This window comes from Ursus arctos, unplaced genomic scaffold (genome assembly GCF_023065955.2).
Source record: "Ursus arctos isolate Adak ecotype North America unplaced genomic scaffold, UrsArc2.0 scaffold_32, whole genome shotgun sequence".
In the NCBI taxonomy this organism is placed as follows: Eukaryota; Metazoa; Chordata; class Mammalia; order Carnivora; family Ursidae; genus Ursus; species Ursus arctos.
Window position 1 is genome coordinate 1922856 of NW_026623008.1, and position 22013 is coordinate 1944868.

Below are 22013 nucleotides of genomic sequence, written 5' to 3' on the forward strand. Positions count from 1 at the left end.
GCCCAGGCCTCAGTCCCACTGAAGCCGGCCTTTGTCCCGGGAAGTCGGCAGAGCCTGCGGACCTGGAACCGTGACTTTCTCCGCGAGTCTGGCTGATAAGGCCTTTGTGCCAGTGGGAACAGGTCGTAAAAACACCCGGCTTTCGTGTGCACCGGAGTCACCCTCACACCTCCCTGACCTCGGCAGTGGCCGCACCACAGAGTTCGGGAAAGTTCAAGCTGATTCCTGTTCACCTCCCGGCCCCCCTTCCAGGTGGAGGCAGGTTGGGGACACCCCCGCCCCCCACCCGGCCTAGCCCTGCAATTAGCACTAATAGCGATTAATTCCGTCTGCCGCTCAAAGTCCAGGCCGCCACGGCAGCGGGCCACTGCCCTGGTGTCCTGCGCTCCAGCCCTGCCAGGTGCCTGGAGGGCTGTCTTGCAGGTCCTGGGCTGGGGAGGGGGTGCCCGCTGTGCACAAAACTGCTCCCCACAGCCAAGAGCACTAGACCCTCCCTCTGCTCCGTGGTTCCAGCTCGGGGTTCCAGCCGGCAGCTGGAGCGTGTGTCCCTGGGAGGCCAGGCAGCCTGGGAGTGCGGGTGGGGGCTGCAGAGGGGTCCCGGCAAGACTGGGCAGCCCTCAAAGCTGGGAGGGGTGTGGGGGCGGGGACCTAGGCGGCCTTGGATCTGGGTGGGGGATTCCAGGAGGTCCGGTGGCCCTCAGAGCCAGGGTGGGGGGTCCCAGGAGAGCCAGCGGCACTCGGGGAGGGGGGTGAGGAGGGTGGGGGGTCCCCGGAGGCCGGGTGGCCCTCCGAGGGGGTCGGACAGGGAGGCGGAGAGGGGAGGCGGGCCGCGCCCAGCCCCCCCGCCAGCCCCGGCCGGCCCGAATAGGAGCCCAGCAGCCCGGCCGGAGGGAGGACGCGGCCATAGGAGCCTCGCACGCGGAGCGGGACTCCAGGTCAGAGCGGGGCCTCGGGAGGGACGCGGCAGCGGGCGGGCCCCATTGCCCTCTAACGGGGCCCCTCGGGAACCCGGCCACGGACGCTCCTCTGGCCCCAGCCCGGCCCCAGCCTGCACGCCCGCTGAGCGCGTTGGCAGATGGAAGGGAGCTACCCCTGCCGAGGAATGAGCAGCCGAAGCAGCGGCTTGGGCTTCCCGGGCTTCGTGGGGGCGCCCCCGTAGGGCCTGGATCCCGTTTTGAAACACAGCGGCTCAGGTCTGAGTTTTGTAAAACGAGTATTTGGCCACTGTCATTTTTTAGATAAAATGATACAAAACTGGGATCTTGACAATTGCCTTAATTACAAAAGTTAATGAGGTTCAGATTCGATTCTCCATTTTAAAATCTTTTCACTAATTTCACAATGTATCTGAGAACAATTGCCAAATAAAATTACCGAGTACAGGGGAGAGGAAGCTCGCGGCCTGGCAGTAAATCCAGGTGACCGCTGGGGACCCAGTGCGGCTCTGTGTGTCCTTTCGGGAGCTCCCTACTGCTGTTCTGGGGTGAGTCAGGACAGGCGGTTCGTGAGGGAGTCCACACGGACGTGGCCTGTGGAAGGGAAAAGGGGTCCGACAAGGGAGGAGGAAGCTCAGCCTTCCGGATGTTTCCCAGGGCCTGGGGGTGAAGGGAGGGGCAGGAGGGGCAGGAGTGGCCTGCGGGCCGCCTGCCCAGCTCAGTCCGTGGGTGTCCGAACCACGTCCCGCTGCTGCCAGACGGTCTGGCCTGATCCCTCACCCCCAGGTCCTCCACAAGGAGGGCAGTGCCGGAGGGCCTCTGGGGGGGATCAGCCTGGAGAAGCCGGGACCCCTGCATTTCCCAGGGCAGATGGAATTGTCTTGGTCTTTCTCTGGCCTCCCGGTCAGCCCCATGGCCGGGCCTTCGGACTCCTGGAAGCACTTTGGTTACTGTTAACTGGATAGAGACCCAGGGTGGCAGGCAGTGGGTTGGCTGTTTGGCATTTCTGGACTTGAGATGCACGATCCCTGGTGTAGAAGCCCCACTCGTGTGAGGAGCTGGTGCCTGCCCCCCCGCAGGACCTGTATCACTGCTCTGCAGAGAGGGTGGGGCGTCCCGGGCAGAGGAGACCCAGTCCTCTCTCACAGTCACCCAGGCCTTTGCAGCCTGTTTCCTGGGTGCCATCCCAAACGAGCCTGTCCTGGTGCCCTTCTTTGCCGTAGCGTTTTCCAATCTTGGCCACACCTCCAGGGCAGGCAGCCACTTTTCCAGGCATGTGTCAGCAAACTGCAGAGCTACTCGGAGTGTTGAGGCTGGACATACCACATCACCTCCCCTCGACCTCAGGGTCTGTTGCTCCGGGCTGCAAGACCTGCCCTGAGTCCCCTGTGTCTTCAGGGGCACCCCCATCTAGACCCCAATGGCTGCTGGGCACCGAGCTTGCTGCAGGCACATGTGCCCCTCTGCCTTCCCTTGCGAACGGAGTCCACGCTCGTGTGAGACTGCCAGTCTGCTGCCCTGGCCCACGGAGCCTCTGTCTGAGCTCGTGGCCCAATTTCAAAACATGCAGATTCACTTTCGACCCCCTCTAGACCCCAAGCCACCCCACCCCCAGCAGCAAAGGGCATCTAGCATACACACTGAGAAGGGGAGCCAGGCCCTGCTCCCGGATGAAAAGAGCCACCCTCCCTGAGACGTCCACTGGGACACGCCCTGCCTGGGAACTTTGGGGTTCATCTTCACTGATTTCAGCTTGCATCCCCTTTACCAATATCCAACAACTGGATGAAACAAATTAAAGGGCCTCCAGTCCTTCTGAGAATATTCTACAAAGTTCCAGAGGAGAACCCCCTAGCAGCCATGAGTATGCAGGTCCAGGGGCCAGCGGGCCGGCCCCGGCGAGGAGCAGTGTTGCCTGCGTGTGCCCAGTGTGGCTCTGAGCAGCAAGGACGGCCGCTCTCACCCCTTCTCTCTGCTTTTCCGTCCTAGATTTATTATAAAGTCATCAAGGACATCGAGCCTGGGGAGGAGCTGCTGGTGCACGTGAAGGAAGGCGCGTACTCCCTGGGGACGGTGCCCCCCGGTCTGGATGGTAAGCCCCCCGCCCGGCAGGAGCTCCTGAGGCCTCCCATCACATCACACCGCATGCCAGGGGCCGCGCTCCTGGGCTCCTGCCCCAGCCCCCCTCACAACCTCCCAGCCGAAGCATCGTGCTTGTTCCATCTGTGGGTTATACGGGCCACACGCCACATTCAAGATAGCACTGCAGACAATCTGAGCGAACGGTGTCGTGTGGCCTTGTATCTGTTGTCATAGAATCCCCGGGGGATTTTTTTTTAACTATATTATTATTATCAGCAGCCGCATGGTTTGCTCTCCCCAGTACTTAAAAAAAACAAAAACAAAAAAACAAAACAAAAACAAAAAATGAAGTTTGCTGCTTGGAAACCGTCGCCCTCCAGAGCCATGGGAGACTTTGGGGCTCATGTAGGAGAGGGCAGTGACGGCGTGTATGTCTTGAGAGCAATGTCTGTCTGTAGTCAACAGCAGAAGTCCGAGAGAAACGTTAGGGAAAACTGGTTTCGCGAGGGGGAACACATGTTACATTATCTGTGTCGTGGAGAACAATGTCTAAGGATGAGTTGGCCAAGACAATGCCCGTGAGACCGGGCTAAGGGGGTCCCCCAGGGGCAGGGATGACGGTGGAGCTCCTCCGACTTGTGCAGAAAGCATTCCCACTGCCCGTCGCTCCTGACGCGTCCCTCGGTGCTTGTCCAGCGGGCTCGCTCCCCCCTCCCTCATCCACACCCGAGTGCATCTCAGAGGACGATAGAAAAATTCCTGCTGCAAAGACGCTAGGATTTCTGAAACGTAGATTTATTTTCCTTCATCCACATTGTGAAGCAATGTGCCATTCACCTTGGGGTTCTGGAACCGTGTTCACGTCCATCCGAGGAGCGCTGTGTTGGCAGTAGAGGGCTGTCCATTAACTCTCTGCGTGCCACCACTGAGCACACGGTGTCTTTTCTTGGAACAAGACCCTCCCGGCGGGGGCTGGCGATTCCACTCTCGCTGGAGCAGGAGGGAGGTTGGTTTTCCCCTTCCTGTCTTTCTTTCCCCCCCTCGAAGGCACAGAGGCTTAATGATTAACGCCACTTACCGCAAGTTCCTCTAATAATGTCACGTGAGGGAGCGGCCGTGGCTGGGCCCGGGACAGACGCAGAGATCTCTGCCTTAATTTACCCTTTCGATCCCTGAGCGTGGCCCGGCAGTGAGGGTCCTCCCTGCACGCGGCCCGTGTCTCTGAGCTGCCGTACTGGAGGCCGCAGAGCCGGGTCCCATCTGTACGTGCCTCTGGAGTTTGGTTTTAATTAGGCCGTCGAGAAAAGGAAAATAAATGGCTGAGGTCTGGGTCGTGCGGGGATGGTCTCATTTTCCTTAAAACAATTGTTGAAAAGACCTATGGAGCTCAGGTAGCTCAGAACTTGGGAAGATAAACCCACGCACCTCAGGGGAGCGTGCGAGGAGATTTCGTTTCTATAATGAAACTTCTTTCTTCCAAAAGGTTTTAAAAACCTTGATTGCTATCCACCACCACCACCCCCAGCCCCGGCCCCAGATCTCAAATGCACTGGGTCCACATTTCCCTAATAATTCATCAAACGTTTGTGGGCTAATTGCTTTCCACACATAATAGTCCAGCATCAAATGTCTGACTTTTCATGCTCTCTGCTGTCGCGGTCACCCCCTTGCCCCCCAACAGCCGCCCCCCCCCCCCGGCTAAACTCCGAATCACACAGAAAGAAAATGCAAAAATGTTCCTCACTAAGATAATTATCATAAAAAATCTTTTATCCCAGCCCCAGCTAAACGCAGAGGCCCCTTATCACGGCGGGAATTTGGAGTGGGCTCTCCAGCGCCTTTGAGCCTCAGTCTGGTAGATTAGCACGTACACGCCGCATAATTGTGTCCCCCTCGGCTCTCTGAAGCCATTAGGCACTCATGTATTTTTCTGTTACATTCCTGGTCTGCCATGGAAAGTTGCTGACGGAACTTCAGATAGACAGCCAGGCGCAGACCTGACACACGCCACCTCAGGCTGGCACTCCTGGGTCCGGTCTGCTCTGGGGAGAACCTGGAGCTTCTGCCCCAGCCCGCGGCCCCCACGGACTCCCCCCCGCCCCCAGATTCAGAGGAAAGGAGTTCAGTCTCGAATCACGATTTTTGTGTGCTGCGCTGGGGGCAGGGGCCTTTCCGGGGGGAACAACGTTCAGGTATCGCGGAAGAAACGGAGGCCCCGGGTCGCCAGCCGGCCGGGGGCAGCGCGTGCCGGGCCTGCGGGTCTGAGCCTGGGAATGCTCTTTCAAAGCTGGAGCTTTGTAAAGAAACGCGCTTCCAATTTCCCTGCAAGTGACTCAGAGCAGAGGGAAGCCACTTTCGGATTCATTAGTTCCAGCGACTTTTTATTTTGTTTTTACTCTCAGCGGAGAGGGGAAAGATTTCTCTTTCAGGAAAGCTCCTTGCTCTTGGGAGAAAATAAAGAAAATCATTTCCATTCAAATATGCTTTTCTTTGGAGAAAGGCTCCAAATGGTTAACTTTCCCCCCTCCATAAAAAGTCAAGAGGGTGCAGTGACTTGCGTACGGAGCATATGAGACGGATTATAACATAACATAACATAATAGGACAACATGGTCTGCTGCAGTACCGTGTCATACAATGTAACATTATATAACCGGAATGTAGCATATTCTTTCAGTATTTTGTTAATGTGGAATTACCGTGCGGGGCAGTGGAACCACACGGGCTGTGCGCATCCTTCGTGGCGCACCCAGCGAGCCCTCGGCGTGGCTGCTGCGTGCCCGCCTTACCTGTGTGGAGGATGCTGGGACACTTGTCCACACCACCGCACGGGGAGGGGGGGCTCACCCACGGCCGGCCCCAGCTCCATCCTTCACCCGGGGCGAACTTGGGTCCGTGCGGGGATGAGGGGGCAGGGGAGGAGGGCCACACGTATCTCCTCCATCTGTTTCATGGCCTCGGGACGTCCTCAGATGCCATCAGGGCGAGAAATCAGGCTCGGTTTTCATTTTAAGTCCAAATTCCAGATCGAAACTGAGAAAGTAAGTTGGTCGGTGGTATGGACGGGTGGGGTTGGCCTTTCTTCTTGTCTTTGTTTTCACATTTCAACTTCTGTGGCTGTTCCCAGTTGGGTCCAGAAAGAGTAAACTTCAAACTGGCATTTCGAACTCACTCGCGGCGCCGGTGGTGGTGGGAGGGCCCCAGGAAGTCAGAACAAACCCACAGGGGCAGTTGTGTGGGGTCGATGCATCCGGCTCCGTTCTGAGATGGTGTTCTCGGTCCTCAGATGTAGAGGAAATCCACATTTCTAAAGATGAGGAGGGCCTGCGGGGGAAAGCCAGGCCATTCCAAGCTCACACGCCACGTTTGGTGCTCTTCCGGGCCCCTCGCGGGAAGCTGGGACTCTGCCACCCCACTTCCCGGGCCCCGCCCGGTGCCCCAGCTCCAGTTACACAGCTCTGCCACCTCCTGTCTGTGCGTCCCGGCCTCTGTTTCCCAGTCTTCGAGGAGGCAGAAAAAGAGTGTCCTCCTGGGTGGGCGTGGATGCCTTGGATGCGCGAACAGCACGCGGCTCCTCGCACAGCGCTGGCTGTGTGCGGGCTCCCGAAACCTCGAGTGTCTCCACGGCCGTTCGCGTTATTTTCCAGGAGACATCTCTCTTGAAGGGGTCGCACGCTCGAATTCCGCTTCAAAGGCGACGCTGTGTAGACTCGCGGGGTGATTATTTCGTGATGTGCATTCTCCCTGGGCTTGGTGCCTGGCATTCCACCCCGCTACCTGGGGACCGGCCCAGTGCTCAGATGGCTTTTGTTTCAGAATCTTCTCTGCCTTGGCGCTCCAGGCGGCCGTGGGCCCCACCGCTCCCGTTCCTCCTGCCCCGTGTCTGGGGTTTGCGTGGACAGGCTGGCCTTGCCTCCCTCCCATACATTTTGCAGCTCAGCTTGAGTCCAGGGCAAGCTCCAGGGGCGGCCTTTCTGGGAGATGTTATGGGCAGAGACTTCCAAGTCCCAGAGGCCCAAACCCATGCTCTCAGCCCCAGTGAGGGCCTGGGTGTTATCACTTGACTGCCAGACTCAGTGTGAGCCGCTTTTCCCCATTTGTGTGTATTCCTCCAAGCGAACACTTCCTTGACGACAGGCTGTCCACACTGAGCCGGCCAGGCGCCTGGACCAGCGCTGGAGCCGCCCAGCCCTGCCGCAGAGCCCTTCCCTGGCACCCAGATATCCACCTCCATGCACAGATGGGAACAGAGGTCATGTTTGTGCTTCCGAGGGTGTCATCCAAGCCCCGGAGGTCCAGCCAGGGGCACCCCAGAGCCAGCTCCCATGGAGTCTGCCCCGTGGTGTCAGGGAGCGGGGGGGTATCCGGGTGCCCACCGGTGGAGATGCCGGGTATGACCAGAAATGGGAATGGCACCTCCCCCATTAGACTCAGGGAAGCTTCTAGTCGTGAGCAGGAGGTCCTCGCTCCCGCCGGGCTCTCCCCTAAACCCTGTGCAGGCTGCAAATCTCCCAACTCGCTCCTTGGCACCCAGTTACGGTGGTCTCTCTGACACGGGAGGAGGCAGAGGGCACCCCCTTCTTCCTGCCCCCCCATCTCCCTGCCTCCTTGGCTTCGACATCCCTCAGGGTCAGGCCATTCCGGTCATCAGTCAGTCCAAGGTCGCTAGGGCTCAGTTCTGCACGTGCACACATGCTCATACTCAGACGCATTCTCAAACACACATTCACAGTCGCACAGACATGCACACGTGTATACACACTCACACATACATATATGCACTGACGCATTCACACTCAACACGTGTGACACACGGGCAGCCGTGCACACCAATGTGTGTGCATAACGTGCGCACCCACGAGCATATGGCAAGGAAATGCACAGGCGTGTGCACGGAAACATGCATTCAGATGTGCAATGTAAGTGCACGCGTCACACAGCAGGCACACCTGCCCTAGCGCCCACGCACACGCATGTGCACGTGAACGCATGCGGCGACATACATGTTCACACATGGAGCCACATGCAGAAGCACGTGCACACGCACACACGTGCACGTGAACACACGTGCACACCCGCGCACACACACTTTGTCACAGCTGCACGCCTGTGCACACACAGACGCACACGTACACAGTTCCACGCCTGTGCACAAGCACACGTGCATTCCCACACTCGCTACAAGCACACACGCGCACACCTTTCAATCCATTAGTGCAAGAGCTTTTATTGCACATGTTTACTCCCCGCCTCGGGCAGGAAGGGGGCGCCCGCTCTGGGGAGAAGCTACTGTTCAGCCGTCGCTGGGGTGGGGCCTGGGGATGGGCCCAGAGGTCGTCTCCCCAGGGAAATTTATGGCTTTGAGCTGACTGTTTGGCTTGGCACGGTGGTCAGGATGCCGCCTCGTAAACTTAATAATAGCTGCCCCCCTTTTAATTCGTTTGACCTTGACGACAGTAATTTATGAGATGCATTAGAGCTCTGCCGCGTGTTTTCTCCTAATTCATAAACAAAGCGCTCGCCAGCTTCCTCCTCTGCTCCCCAGTGCAGGGCCTTCGCAAGCCCAGGGTGGCCTTCTGCCATGCGGGGTGGGGCCCAGGGCCTCTCGGGGGTTCTGATGATGCAGACACGGGGTCCCCGCAGTCCCCAGCTCCCTGGGGCAGCCACACCTAGGTCCAGGGAGGTGGGGGCAGGAAGGAAGCAGGAGCGGGAACAGCCAGTGTGGGAGGCAAGGCCCGGAGGCCCCCCGCACCCCTTCACGGGCCCGGGGCCTGGGCCCCGACTCGTGCTCCCCACCCACCTCCCCTCCTCTCTCCCTAGCAGAGGAGCCCACGTTCCGCTGTGACGCCTGCGACGAGCTCTTCCAGTCCAAGCCGGACCTGCGGCGTCACAAGAAGTACGCGTGCGGTTCCGTGGGGGCCCCGCTCTATGAGGGTCTGGGCGACGAGCTCAAGCCGGAGGGGCTCGGCGGCGGGGGTGGCGAGCAGGCCCACGAGTGCAAGGACTGCGAGCGGATGTTCCCCAGCAAGTACAGGTGCCGCCCCTCCCCCTCCCCGGCCTGCCCCGCCCCCCCAGCCCCCAGTCCCCCGGAGCCAACCAGCCCTGTCCACACTGACACACGGACAGTTCCAGGGACAGGTGGAGACAAGGGCCCCCTCTGGTGTGGCACAGCTCGGGGACAGGCACCCGCACTCATCCGGCATCAGGGACGGAGTAGGCCCGGGAGCTGGTGGTGCTGGCCACAGGGAATCCTGGCTCTGGCTGTGAAGGCCAGGCCCCTGTTCCGAGCCCCGCACCCCTACAAGATCCACAAGTGGCCCGGTAGAGACATCGCCAGCCCCACCATTCTGCAGGCAGGGCTCAGCTGTGGAGACAGCCTAGGAGGGGAGTGAGAGATGCAGGCCAGACCCAAGATGTGAGAATTCTGAAGCAGGATCCAAGACCAGGATTGGGGGGGGCGGGTGGCAGCACCCTGCTGCCCGGGGCTCCGTGGAGTGACCTGACTCTCTGGACACACGGGACTCCTCACACGGTGAGCAGGAGCTGGAGGGACCACCCAGGGGTCCCTTATCCCCCACCCCAGGCACAGGTCTCTGCTCCCCATGGATGGAACCCGCCTGTCCTGGGAGACTTCACAGATGTGGGCGCAGTGTGCCAGGTCTGCTGCGTGACAGCTGGACACAGTCAGCCTAGGACAGGCACAAGCTGGCCCTCCCCTAGGACGTGGGGGCCCTGAGGACCCATGGGAACCCCTAGGAAAGATAAGCCTTCTGGGCTTTATGGGGAGAGAGCCAGGACTGGGGTCCTAGTGCTCCAGGAAAGCCTGAAGACTTTTCCAAGGTGAGCCCCTCCTCCAGCCTCTGAGAATGTCTCTAGCACAGCCTCGCAAGGTCAGAGTAAAACCCCATCAGGTCACTAAGTGGCTCTGGTATTGCTGGGAACCGGACGCCAATCCCACCGTGGCATCCCTGGGGATGGGAAACCCTCCGCCCTGAACAGATGACTGAGAAAATAAGCGTTTGGGCAAATCCCGACTGAGGCCCTCGGCGGTAAGCACTGCTCAAGAGGGTCCGTGTTTTCTTTACATAAACACATAAATCACAATTAACAACAGGGAAAAAGATACAATCTGCCAGTGCTCAAGGACCAAGCGTTTCTGATGTAAATGGATGGCTGGGCCCCGTAATTAACGGGCCGTGATGTATTGCTGCTTTGCTCACGGAGATTAACGGTCACACCTGGGACAGGAGGGGAAACAGGACATCCCCCGAGAGGAGGGGGTCAGGAGCTGCGCCTTCATCCAAGTGCAGCCGCCCCTGCCCAACAGCTGGGCTCTCCCCACCTTATCACGCCGCCATTGGAGACCCACCCACTCACCCCCAGCCCACCTCCTTGGTGTGTGCGTGGTGGGGAGGCCAGGGGTGGCCTTGGGTTTTCTCCATCCCGCCCCCACTCTGGGGCTCATGGCAGTGTCGGAAGCTTCTGCACCCCTTTTCCGAGGCCCAAGGTTAGCCTCAAGGTCAAGGTCATCTTGAAGAGCAGCCAGGCATTGTAAGCTGGGGTCCTGCCCTGCCTCTGGCTGCCTGGAGGAGTGGTCTTGGATGAGGGCCTGAGCTTTGTGCAGGCACCGCTTCCTCCCCGTGTGCTGTGGGAGGGCCGCCTCTGCCCCTCCATCCTGTTGACCTGTCCATAGAGGAGGTGGACAGACCCGCTGCCAGGACTCACTCTCATCTCTGAGCGGGGTGGGGCAGGGCATGGGGGAGGCTGAGGGGCTCTAGGCAGTGGGCAAGCAGGCAGGCCCCCGGTGACTCATGTCCCCCGTCCGCATGCAGCCTGGAGCAGCACATGGTTGTGCACACAGAGGAACGGGAGTACAAGTGTGACCAGTGTCCCAAGGCCTTCAACTGGAAGTCCAACCTCATCCGCCACCAGATGTCCCATGACAGCGGCAAGCGCTTCGAATGTGAGAACTGCGTGAAGGTAACATGCACACGCACCTGCTGCTCCCGCCCGCGCCCCCCCCCAAAATGCAGATGAAGTGTGCAGAGTCCATAAGACACCTGCAGTCCTTCAGGTGCTTCCGTCTACTGGGGAAGGAGGAAGCGCGCCAGGTCACACAGCTAGGGAGGAGGCCGGGGAGATCAGACGCTGTCCTCTCCGTGGGGGGCTCCTGCCCCTGCCAGCGTGTCAGAGCCCTTCGGCCTAAAAACGCGTTCTGAGCTCCCGCTGCAAGCATCCTGGCCGCAGCTCCCCCAGGAATGATTGTTGAAGACACAGAGTCTGGGGGGGAGGCTCGGCAGCTCACTTGAGGTCATCTGGGGGGTCACCCTGACAGCAGAGACAACCTCCGGGCCAGGTTTGGTGCAAGGAACAGAGCAGCACCCCCCAGCGGCCAGAACTGGGTGAACAGGGAGCAAGCTAGGGTGTCTGTCCCCCAGGTGTTCACCGACCCCAGCAACCTACAGCGCCACATCCGCTCGCAGCACGTCGGAGCCCGTGCTCACGCCTGCCCCGACTGCGGGAAGACGTTCGCCACGTCCTCAGGCCTCAAGCAGCACAAGCACATTCACAGCACCGTCAAACCTTTCATATGTAAGTGGTCCTCCAGCCTGGCCCCCCCGCCCCCCCACTGGCCTCCGTGGGGGGTCGCTCGGAGGTCAGGCCAAGGCATGAAATCCCTGGGCTCTCCCATTCGCAGGACCCCTGCTTGCTCAGAAACCTCTGCCAGGTGAAGCCCAGGCCCTGGACACCCTCCTGGCACCGCCTCTTCACCACTTTGCTCGGCCGCACCTGCTCATCTTGTGACCCATCTCTCTCTTGCTGTGGCCTCGTTTTCCCCTCCTGCTCTGCTTGGTTCCTCCCCCTCGCTTACCCCTACAGCCGCCAAACGTGGGGGGTAGGAGGTGGGGAAGGACCGTTTCAGCAGTCCTGGGTTCTGCAGAAGGAGCCAGCAGCCCACCACACCCCCGTTCTCTCTACTCTCCCCTATACTCACACCCCAGCCTGGGCTCTGGGAGGCACGGAAACCCCAGTGACACTGAGCTCTGCTCACCCTCACAGCAGCCTTTGGGGAGCCCAGCCAGTATAGCCTGCCCTGTCCGGGCAGCAGGGGCCGCTATAAATGCCCCTGTCGTCATAACGCTTACGTGCAGTGCAGGAGACAGAGGCTAAGCCATATGAGCAGAAACGGCACGTGGGACCAGCCTATCAGCCTAGAGGTGGTGGCACGGGGTTAAGAGGCTCTCCAAGGGCTCAGGGTGGCCCAGGTGGGTGCTGGTCCTGTAAATACCGTGGGAGCCAGGACAGCTGGTCAAACAAAAGGCGTTCCAGCAGAGATCTGGATGGGCAGGTGTGAGCTGAGGGGGCACCTGCAGGGCAGGGGTGCTCTGGATGGGGACTGGCAGCACTGAGGCCTTGAGGCCTGCATGTTTGGGGGAGTCAGTGAGGGGGAGTAATAGAAGAGTGGACAGAGGTCCCAAGGGTCAGGTCTTGGGGACCATGTGAGCCAGTGCAGGGGCATGACTCTTATTCTCAGTGAGTTTGGAAGCCACAGAAGATTCCTCTCTACCTAGCAGTGTGCTGCCTTAGTCATACAAGATTGCGCCAAGCCATCATTTCATGTGACTTGCACTTCATCATCCACACGAGGTCATGCGGGGTCATCATCCACACGAGGTCATGCGGGGTCATCATCCACACGAGGTCATGCGGGGTCATCAACCACACGAGGTCATGCGGGGTCATCATCCACACGAAGTCATGCGGGGTCATCATCCACACGAAGTCATGCGGGGTCATCAACCACACGAGGTCATGCGGGGTCATCATCCACACGAGGTCACAGGGGTCATGATCCACACGAGGTCATGCAAGGTCATCGTCCACACGAGGTCATGCGGAGTCATCATCCACACGAGGTCATGCGGGGTCATCAACCACACGAGGTCATGCGGGGTCATCATCCACACGAGGTCACGTGGGGTCATGATCCACACGAGGTCATGCAAGGTCATCGTCCACACGAGGTCATGCGGGGTCATCGTCCACACGAGGTCATGCGGGGTCATCGTCCACACGAGGTCATGCGGGGTCATCGTCCACACGAGGTCATGCGGGGTCATCATCCACACGAGGTCATGCGGGGTCATGATCCACACGAGGTCACAGGGGTCATGATCCACACGAGGTCATGCAGGGTCATCAACCACACGAGGTCATGCGGGGTCATCAACCACACGAGGTCATGCGGGGTCATCATCCACACGAGGTCATGCGGGGTCATCAACCGCACGAGGTCATGCAGGGTCATCATCCGCACGAGGTCATGTGGGGTCATCATCCGCACGAGGTCATGCGAGGTCATTTCCGCACGAGGTCATGCAGGGGTCATCACATGAATTGCGCTGAGTCATCATCTCACGGGACATTGTGCGGGGTTGTTCACACGGACTGTGCAGAGTCGGCATCCACACACACTCTCGTAGCATACTTCAAAAATCCTACCATGCAAGGGCCTGGCAGAGAAGGAAACCGAGGCTCATGGACATTAAGTGACCAGGGGCTCATGGCCATGCTGCAGAGCGTGGATTGTCGCCCAGGCCTGGCCCCTGAGCTGGGCTGGGAGGCTGGAACCCGTCGGGCCCCGTGGCATCAGTGGGAGGAGTAACTGGGCGCTTGGGGCCTGGGGCTTGGGGCTTGGGGTAGTTTCCTGGTGCTGTTCGAGTGCAGGACACCTGCCCCAAAGGGGCCCCACTGACTGGCTGGTCAGGCCTTTGTTGCGTGGCTGGGGCTGTGCCCTCCTCCTGCCCGCTGTCCCCAGCCCACGCTTCCAGTGCCCTGCCGGAGATGACCCAGACACCAGTGTTCTGGGTCACACGCCCCGCCCCCAGTCACTAGCAGGTTCTAGAGAGAGACCGTGAGCAGTGGCGCCGCAGGGCCTGTTGCCTCTGGGAGGGGTCAGGAAGCAGCGAGCTGGTGGGGGTGGGGGCCGGAGGCTCTGACGGGGACCAGAGAGATGTGTGTCCTGCTTTCCGTGCGTGAGGGCCCCAGGCAGTCCCACTGTGGGGCGTCAAATAGCAGCCTGGGGTTTTGAAGTGAGTGTGGGAGCAGGAAATTGTGCCCCTAGGTTCAAAAGTCATGACCTTTCTGGGCACCTAGACCCAAAGTTCTGTGAAGTCTCCATGGAGCGTGTGTAATAACGTAAGTTCCAGGAACCATCGTGCTGTGCCTGGGTCTGAGCCCACTGTTTCCACGGCTCACAGACCCCTCGTGTGGACGAGCAAAGCATAGGCAGCCCGGCCCCTCTGGGCACACCCTCCAGCTCCCGCCCTTGCCTCACGCTCACCTGGGTGTCTCAGCTTTTGGCTAAAGGGTGAAGCTAAAGAGAAAATGGCAAGCATGGCCAGGTGGCCTGTGTGGACATGTCGTTCAGACAGGGCGGCATGGATTTCAGAAAGTGGACGTGGGAAATGTGATTTTGCACATCCCTCAAGCCACGGCCACAGTAGAGGGCCGTGCTGGGCTCAGAAAAGCAGCGCTGCAAACAAGTGGGGCGGGTGCACACATCCCGGCCCCTCTGGGTGGCTCGGAGGGCGCAGGCTCACGGAGACACCATCACTAGTGTGCACAGACGGCAGCCACCTGGGTGCACTCGTGGCACACTCGGATGTGTGCAAAAACCCAGCTAGAAGCCCCCGAGCCCTTCCCTCGCTGAGCACACAGCCGAGGCAGCGTTCCTTCCCAGCGGCGCCTCATGCACCAGGGAGCTGGGGTGTGTGCTGGGGTGTGCGGGAGAGCAGTCTCCCGGAGGTCTCTCTGTAGCCCCAGCATTTCCGCCAGACCTCTCCATCTTATGAGTGGAAGGGTGGGCGCTGAGGGTCCCAGGCTCCCCATGACCAGGCGTGCTGCTGACCCAGGGGCCCTTCTGGAAGCTGCCGCAGGTGGGGGGCCTGGTCAAAGCCAATTTCCAAGCTCAGGTCGGCAGCAGCCACGAGCCAGGCCCTGGCGAGCTGAGCCGGGGGTGCAGCGAGGAGTCACGTGTTTGGCCAGTGAGGCCCGAGCTGAGGAAGGGCCTGGCTCCCCCGAGGCCGGGTGGGCAAGCTGTGTATTTATAGACCGGCTCCGTGGCTCGGCACCTCTGAATGAGCCGCCTCCCAAAGACAGCCGATTTGATCTGATGAGGCCGTACTCACCCCCCTCAGCCTTGAAAACGTCCCACCGCACGGACGATGGGAAGGCAAGGCTCTTAATATAAATAGATACTGTGCCGAAGGAACTCGGGACCGTGGGGCCAGAGCACCGGCGGGAATAGCGGGACACCGGGCAGTCAGGATTTGTGGCCAACAAGAAACAGGCTGGATCCATTGTTTCCACCGGGCTGCGTTTAGGAAGCAAATTGTCCTGCCGAGAGAGGGGTGTGTGTGTGTGTGTGTGTGTGTGTGTGTGTGTGTGTGTGTGTGTTCCTCCCTTTCTGGTTAGAAAAACAAGAGAAGAAAGAAAAGCTGGTGATTCACTGACGACACTCAACTCACAGGCCGTGGGGGAAATGGCGAGGCGGGGTCCCCAGGCCCCTGGGTCCTGGTGTCCGGCCCCGCTGGCCCCGCCCCCTCCCGTCAAGAGCAGCGGCCAGTGCCCATGAGCCTAAGCCCAGCTCTGCTTCTTCATCCCAATCCGGAGAGGCCTCACTTTCCTTAAACACGGAGCCAGCCCCTCTCCGCACGGCCCTGGCTGGCTTCGCTCCCACTCCCAGCTTCAAGCCAGGCCCAGACCACCGCACGCCCCCGGGGCACCGTGCTCCCAAGCCCAGACTCCTTGAGTAAGAATCCCCTGAGTGGGCAGGTCATCCCTGAGGCCCCTCTCCCTGGACAGAAAGCAGGAGAGTTAGTCTGGCCATTGGTGTTTCCTCTCGGCCCTGCTGGGACAGTGCCCCTGAGGGGGACGGGGAGTGGCGGGAAGCTCGAGGGGCCGGAGCAGGTGCACACGTGACTGCACACCACGGCTTCGCCCACCCTGGGCTGTTGCAGACACTCCCGGGGAGAACAGCTTCCGATGGGGAAGGTTGAGGGAGCTGAGAGCTGTCCAAGTGGGAAGGCACAGGTGGTCCTCAGCAGTCTGCTCGTCCCCGGAGCCCAGCCCCAGGGTAGAATGCACACACACACACATATGTGTGTGCACACGCAGGCAGGCACACGTGCAGACACGCACACATGCAGACACAGCACACACGCGAAATTCAGGTGTGTGCACACTCATGACACACATACACACATGTGCCCACAGGTACACGTACACACCTACACATGCCTGCACACGCGTGTGCTCGTGGGTACATGTACACGCACGCGAGCCTGTGTGCAGACACATAAATGTGTACACCCACACGTGCACACACACGTGCCCATACATGCAAGCAAGCATGCAGACATACACGCACACACCGGCATGCACACGTACACTGTAATGTGTGCACACGCACATAGACACACGTGTGCGCACGTACACCGGCACAGACGGCTCCAGGTCGCGGGGGCCGCAGCGCCCAGCCCCCCTCCCCCGCAGGGTTTCCCGGTAATTTCATATTGTGTCTGTTTGCTCTCTGCTGATGTTTTAGGTGAGGTCTGCCACAAGTCCTACACGCAGTTCTCCAACCTGTGCCGGCACAAGCGGATGCACGCCGACTGCCGCACGCAGATCAAGTGCAAGGACTGCGGGCAGATGTTCAGCACTACCTCCTCCCTCAACAAGCACCGACGCTTCTGTGAGGGCAAGAACCATTACACGCCGGGCGGCATCTTCGCCCCGGGCCTGCCCTTGACCCCCAGCCCCATGATGGACAAGGCGAAGCCCCCCCCCAACCTCAACCACGCCAGCCTGGGCTTCAACGAGTACTTCCCGTCCAGGCCGCACCCGGGCAGCCTGCCCTTCTCGGCGGCGCCCCCCGCCTTCCCCGCGCTCGCTCCAGGCTTCCCGGGCATCTTCCCTCCATCCCTGTACCCCCGGCCACCTTTGCTACCTCCCACGCCGCTGCTCAAGAGCCCCCTGAACCACACCCAGGACGCCAAGCTCCCCAGCCCCCTGGGGAACCCGGCGCTGCCCCTCGTCTCCGCCGTCGGCAACAGCGGCCAGGGCGCCACGGCCGCCGCAGGGCCTGAGGACAAGTTTGAGCGTCGCCTGGAGGACTCCTACGCCGAGAAGCTCAAGACGAGGGGCAGCGATATGTCGGACGGCAGTGACTTCGAGGACGTCAACACCACCACGGGGACCGACCTGGACACCACCACGGGCACGGGCTCGGACCTGGACAGCGACGTGGACAGTGACCGGGACAAGGCCAAGGACAAGAGCAAGGTGGCGGAGGGCAAGCCCGAGTGCGGGGGCGGCACAGCACCCCCGGGGGCCCCGAACAGCGTGGGCGAGGTGCCCGTCTTCTACTCCCAGCACGCCTTCTTCCCGCCCCCCGACGAGCAGCTGCTGGCGGCCTCGGGCGCCGCGGGCGACTCCATCAAGGCCATCGCCTCCATCGCGGAGAAGTACTTTGGCCCCGGCTTCGTGGGCATGCAGGAGAAGAAGCTGGGCTCGCTGCCCTACCACTCCGTCTTCCCCTTCCAGTTCCTGCCCAACTTCCCCCCAGCCCTCTGCCCCTTCGCGGACCGCTCCCTCGCCCACAACTTGCTGGTCAAGGCCGAGCCAAGGTCGCCCCGGGACGCCCTCAAGGTGGGCGGCCCCAGCGCCGAGTCCCCCTTCGACCTCACCACCAAACCAAAAGAGGCAAAGCCTGTGCTGCCCATGCCCAAGGCACCCCCGGCCCCGGCGTCCGGGGAGGAGCAGCCGCTGGACCTGAGCATTGGCAGCCGCGCCCGAGCCAGCCAGAACGGAGGGGGGCGGGAGCCCCGCAAGAACCACATCTACGGGGAGCGCAAGCTGGGGGCCGGGGAGGGGCTGCCCAAGGTGTGCCCGGCGCAGCTGCCCCAGCAGCCCTCCCTGCACTACGCCAAGCCGTCACCCTTTTTCATGGACCCCATCTACAGGTATTAACACGCCCCGCCTTCACCTGCTCTCCCAAAGGGGCCTCAACCCTGCTGGGAACCCCCCAGCCTTCCCTCAAACCCCACGCTGGCTCCCCTCTGTCTCCAGCCGTCTTCTCTGGACCAACTCTGCCTCCTGCAAAACTTTCCCTGCTCCCAGTGCCTGCACTTCCCTGAGGCCACCCTGGTGGCCCAGGGGAGAGCCACTGGTCTCCAGGGGGGAGGAAGAGGCGGGGGAGGAGGAGGAAGGTTTGCGAACCATGAGCACACCCACCTCTCTGATAGCCCTCCCAGTGAAGGGCCATTTTAACCCCCCTTCCCAGTCTCTGGGCAGGCTTTGATCGGGTGGGTTCGTTAGGTGGGAGGGGTCCGACCCCCATCACACACATCCTGCAGGTGCTGGGCAGCTGAGCCTTGAGGAGAGAGGGCTGTGCTCATCATGGGCCTTGGGCAGGAGGCCTGGAGGTGCGGGTACCGTGCCTGGGCACCATGGCAGGGCTCAGGCCGTGCCTGTGTGGGACAGAGGCCCATGTGCAGACACACGTGCATGTACACCCAGTGTTCAGGGAGCACGGGAGCACGTGGCCTGTGTTCCCCAAGGGGCCAGCTGCAGCCTGGTGGTGGGTGTGCAGGTGAGGAGCCCAGATCCGCTGAAGGTGCACGTGGAACTTTCAGAGAATGATGTCAGAGCAAGACAGCTGCCAGGCAGGGGGAGGCCAGGCTAGTCTCGGGTCCTGCCCTCTGCACTCAGCCCCTGTGGCCCTGGCCGCCTGTGTGAGCAGCCCGTCCTATTTCCTGCTAGGGCCTGACATCATCATCAGGGGAGACAGGGAACACGCCTCTAGGTGTTTCTTTCAGAACGCACCATCCGTAGATGGTTCAAGAGAGTTGAGCAGAGGCTTGCAGAGGAGCCGTGACTTTCAGCTGCCAAAGCTGCTCCGTAGCTTTCTGGGCAAACGTGGTCGCCAAAGGCCTAGGGAGTGCCTGACCGTGAAATAAGACTCTCCGGGCCCCTGGGTGTGGCCCAGAGTGCCCCATGGGATGCGCAGCCCTTGTGCAGAGGACGAGACAGTGACCAGAGGCCGAGACAAGGGAACTTCCGCTCTGGCCGCACAGCTGGAATCAGCAGGCTCTCAGTTAATGTCCTGCCGCTCTGTCCCTGACCTCCCTGCCCTCTCCTCAGGCCCGCACTCCGTCCCTCTGCCCCTCTCACCTTGTTCAGGGCCATGGGCCTTTTTCTGGTAGCTGGAAGAACACATGGTGAGGCCGAGAAGGGCACATCCTCTCAGGGGTCCTCTGAGACCCGGCGTGTCCCCGACTCTGGCCTTTGGATCTAGGGTCCATGGGCTGAGGGAGGGGATGCCTGGGCCCCAACTTTGCCCGCAGACACGAGCAAGATGTCTGTGTGCAGGTTAGCCCCACATCGTCTTCCCGCACCCCCAAGCCCATCAAGATAGACAAGCACGAGCAGCGTTTGAAGGCCTATCCCCAGGCCAAGCTGTGGGTGACCACAACTGCCCACAAACAGGCTGAGCCCTAGGGCCGGTCAGGGCCCTCCACCGCTCCTGGGTGACTCCAGCAAAACCCCGCACCGTCCCCGCAGGCCAGCCCCCAGATCCCGCTCACCCTTCACACACATAACCCGCCATCCTCCGTCCCCCGGGTTCAAGGAACTCAGACCCCGCACACCCCTCCCATGCGGGTCCCCCTGTTGCAGGCTCGTCTCACTGAAAAGCCGAGTCCCACACGGCCCAGCTTTGAATGGAGCCCGGGGGAGGCCCTTCAGAGCAAGATGCCCTCCCAGCCAACTTCCCACACAACCAACACTCCCTGTCCAGGAGGGACCCCTACACCCCTCATTCTCTCCCTCCTGGGCCAGGCTGGGGGTCCTACGGGGTTCCCTGCGGGGGATGCTCCCCGGGGGGCTGCACCATCTCCCCGCTGCCTGTGCTCCTCTCCTCGCGCCATCCCCCCATCCTGCTTTGGTCGCTGTCCCAGCCGGGCCTGGTGGGCAGCCGGCCCTCGCGTGGACCAAACGGGAGCGGCTGGTGTGGGGTGTGCACAAAGGGTCCGTGTCTGCGGGTGGAGAAGTGGCGGGTTTCCCCAGAAGGCACTTTGTGATTCTCTACCCCGCGAGGAGATAGGCTGGCGTTGCTGGGAGACGCAGCGCGGAGGGATCTCAGGAGCCGCCCCGGCCCCTTCCTCCGCTTGCTCTGTGATGAGCAAAGTTGTCACCAGCATTTGGGAAATGTTCTAGAATTGTCCTCTCCAGCAGCCATTGTGAGTGTTTAGGTAGACCCTACCTGGCAGCCGTAGGGAGGCCCCGGGAACCCCTTGGATGAAAGCTGGGGGGCTTGGGGGAGTCTGGGGACACTTGCGTGGGTCCAGAACTGGGTGTGGTGATGGGAAGCATGAAGAGGACGTGGAGCGAGCGTTCAGGCAGGTGGCAGGCTCAGAGGCCGTGGAGTGAGTGGGTGGGCTCTGTCATGACACCCTCACCACTGTCAGGTGAGACACAGTGCCAGGTGAGCCCCGCCTCGTGACTGGTGGGGCACAGGTGGGCACCGTCCCTGTGAAGCCCCGGGCAGCTCGGTGAGGTCCGTAACCCTCTGTGTTGTTGTCCAGCAGGGTAGAGAAGCGGAAGGTGACGGACCCCGTGGGAGTCCTGAAGGAGAAATACCTGCGGCCGTCCCCGCTGCTCTTCCACCCCCAGGTAAGACCCACGGGGGGGCCAAGCTGGCCAGGAGAGCGACCTTGGGACCCCCATTCTGGGGTCTCCTTCCGGGCTGCCCAGGCAGGCAGGCCTCCGCAGGGGACGGGCCCTGAGCGTTCATCCAGGTGGGCCTCAGCTTCTCCGCCCGTCAGATGCCCAGGGGGGTTCTCTCCCTGCAGCCCCTACGGGTCACCACGAGGCCGAAGAGGGTGAGAAGGGCCAGGACGGGTGAGGAAGGAGGGTGGTGCTCTGTGGGGCAGCCCCGTGGGTCCCTCGGAGGTGGGCAAAGACCCCAGACCATGGGGGCACTTGCTGACCCACAGCGCAGGCTCTCGGAGGGGCCGTGAGCATCAACAAGGCAGTGGGCGAAAGCCAGGTGCAGGAGTCCGAGACCTTGGAATGGAAGGGATGGACGCGGGAGGCATGGGTGTGGGCAGGCACTTACGTACGACCATGAGCACAGGGGTCTGAGCACGGGGTGGGGGTGTACAGGGGGGAGGGGCGGGGAACAGGGCAGAAGCAGACGGACTGGCCCCAAGGACAAAGGGTCCCAGGAGGTGGTGGGCAAGACGAGCCCCTCCCCCAGGGCTGCTTGGGGGGGGGCTGTCTGCCAAGACTAAGGCTGGGGGTCTGGGAAAGAGAACCCCCAAGTCTGGGCAGTGGCCACACACCCCGCTGACAGGCACTCCTGTCCACACCCCGCCGGCCTTGTTCCCCCAGGATGCAGGTGCAGAGACACCGCAGACGTGGGGATGAGCAGCAGAGCTGGGCAGAGGCTCCCCATCTCCTGCCCGAGGGCCCACCTGTGCTCCCTCCTTGGGCCCAGCCTCCCCCACCCACTGGGGGTCCTGGGAGCTGAACTGTGGGATGGCCTGAGCCAGACTCCAGCCCGGGGCATTGTTCTCTTTCTCGGTGTTTCCCACCTTGGACACACACCGCCGGTTTGTGAAACCTGCCCCCTGCCTGGGTTCACAGCTAAACTTAGGGCCTCCCATTGTTTCGCTGGGGCCATGGGCTTTGCTTAATAACTTCCCCTGATTTTCCTCGGGTCAGGCTGGAAAAAGCCGACCAGCCCGCCAGGCGTATCCTGTGTTTGTGTTTGTGCGGGAGCTCGGCCGGGAATATCTGATCAGGCGGAGCACCAGCCGGACCTGCGGGGGCCTCAGCCAGACCCACCCAGGCCTGAGGAGGGGAGGCCTGGCAGGGGGCCGGCTGCCCATTGTCCCTCCTGCCCGCTCCCCCTGAGCCCTGCCACCCCCA

General features: G+C 61.3%; 1 protein-coding gene across 3 annotated transcripts in view; it reads left to right on the top strand.

Annotated features, from left to right (window-relative positions):
- PRDM16 (PR/SET domain 16) overlaps positions 1-22013 on the top strand; it is a 310231-nt gene that overhangs the window by 270794 nt on the left and 17424 nt on the right. For 2 of the 3 annotated variants that reach the window (XM_057305269.1, XM_057305270.1), the window contains exons 5-10: positions 2925-3027; positions 8838-9051; positions 10850-10997; positions 11456-11609; positions 16627-18043; positions 20666-20753. In XM_057305269.1, the coding sequence (XP_057161252.1) occupies positions 2925-3027; positions 8838-9051; positions 10850-10997; positions 11456-11609; positions 16627-18043; positions 20666-20753 (2124 nt within the window). The remainder of the gene's footprint in view (positions 1-2924; positions 3028-8837; positions 9052-10849; positions 10998-11455; positions 11610-16626; positions 18044-20665; positions 20754-22013) is intronic. The other variant, XM_026520018.4, reaches the window with a different exon arrangement.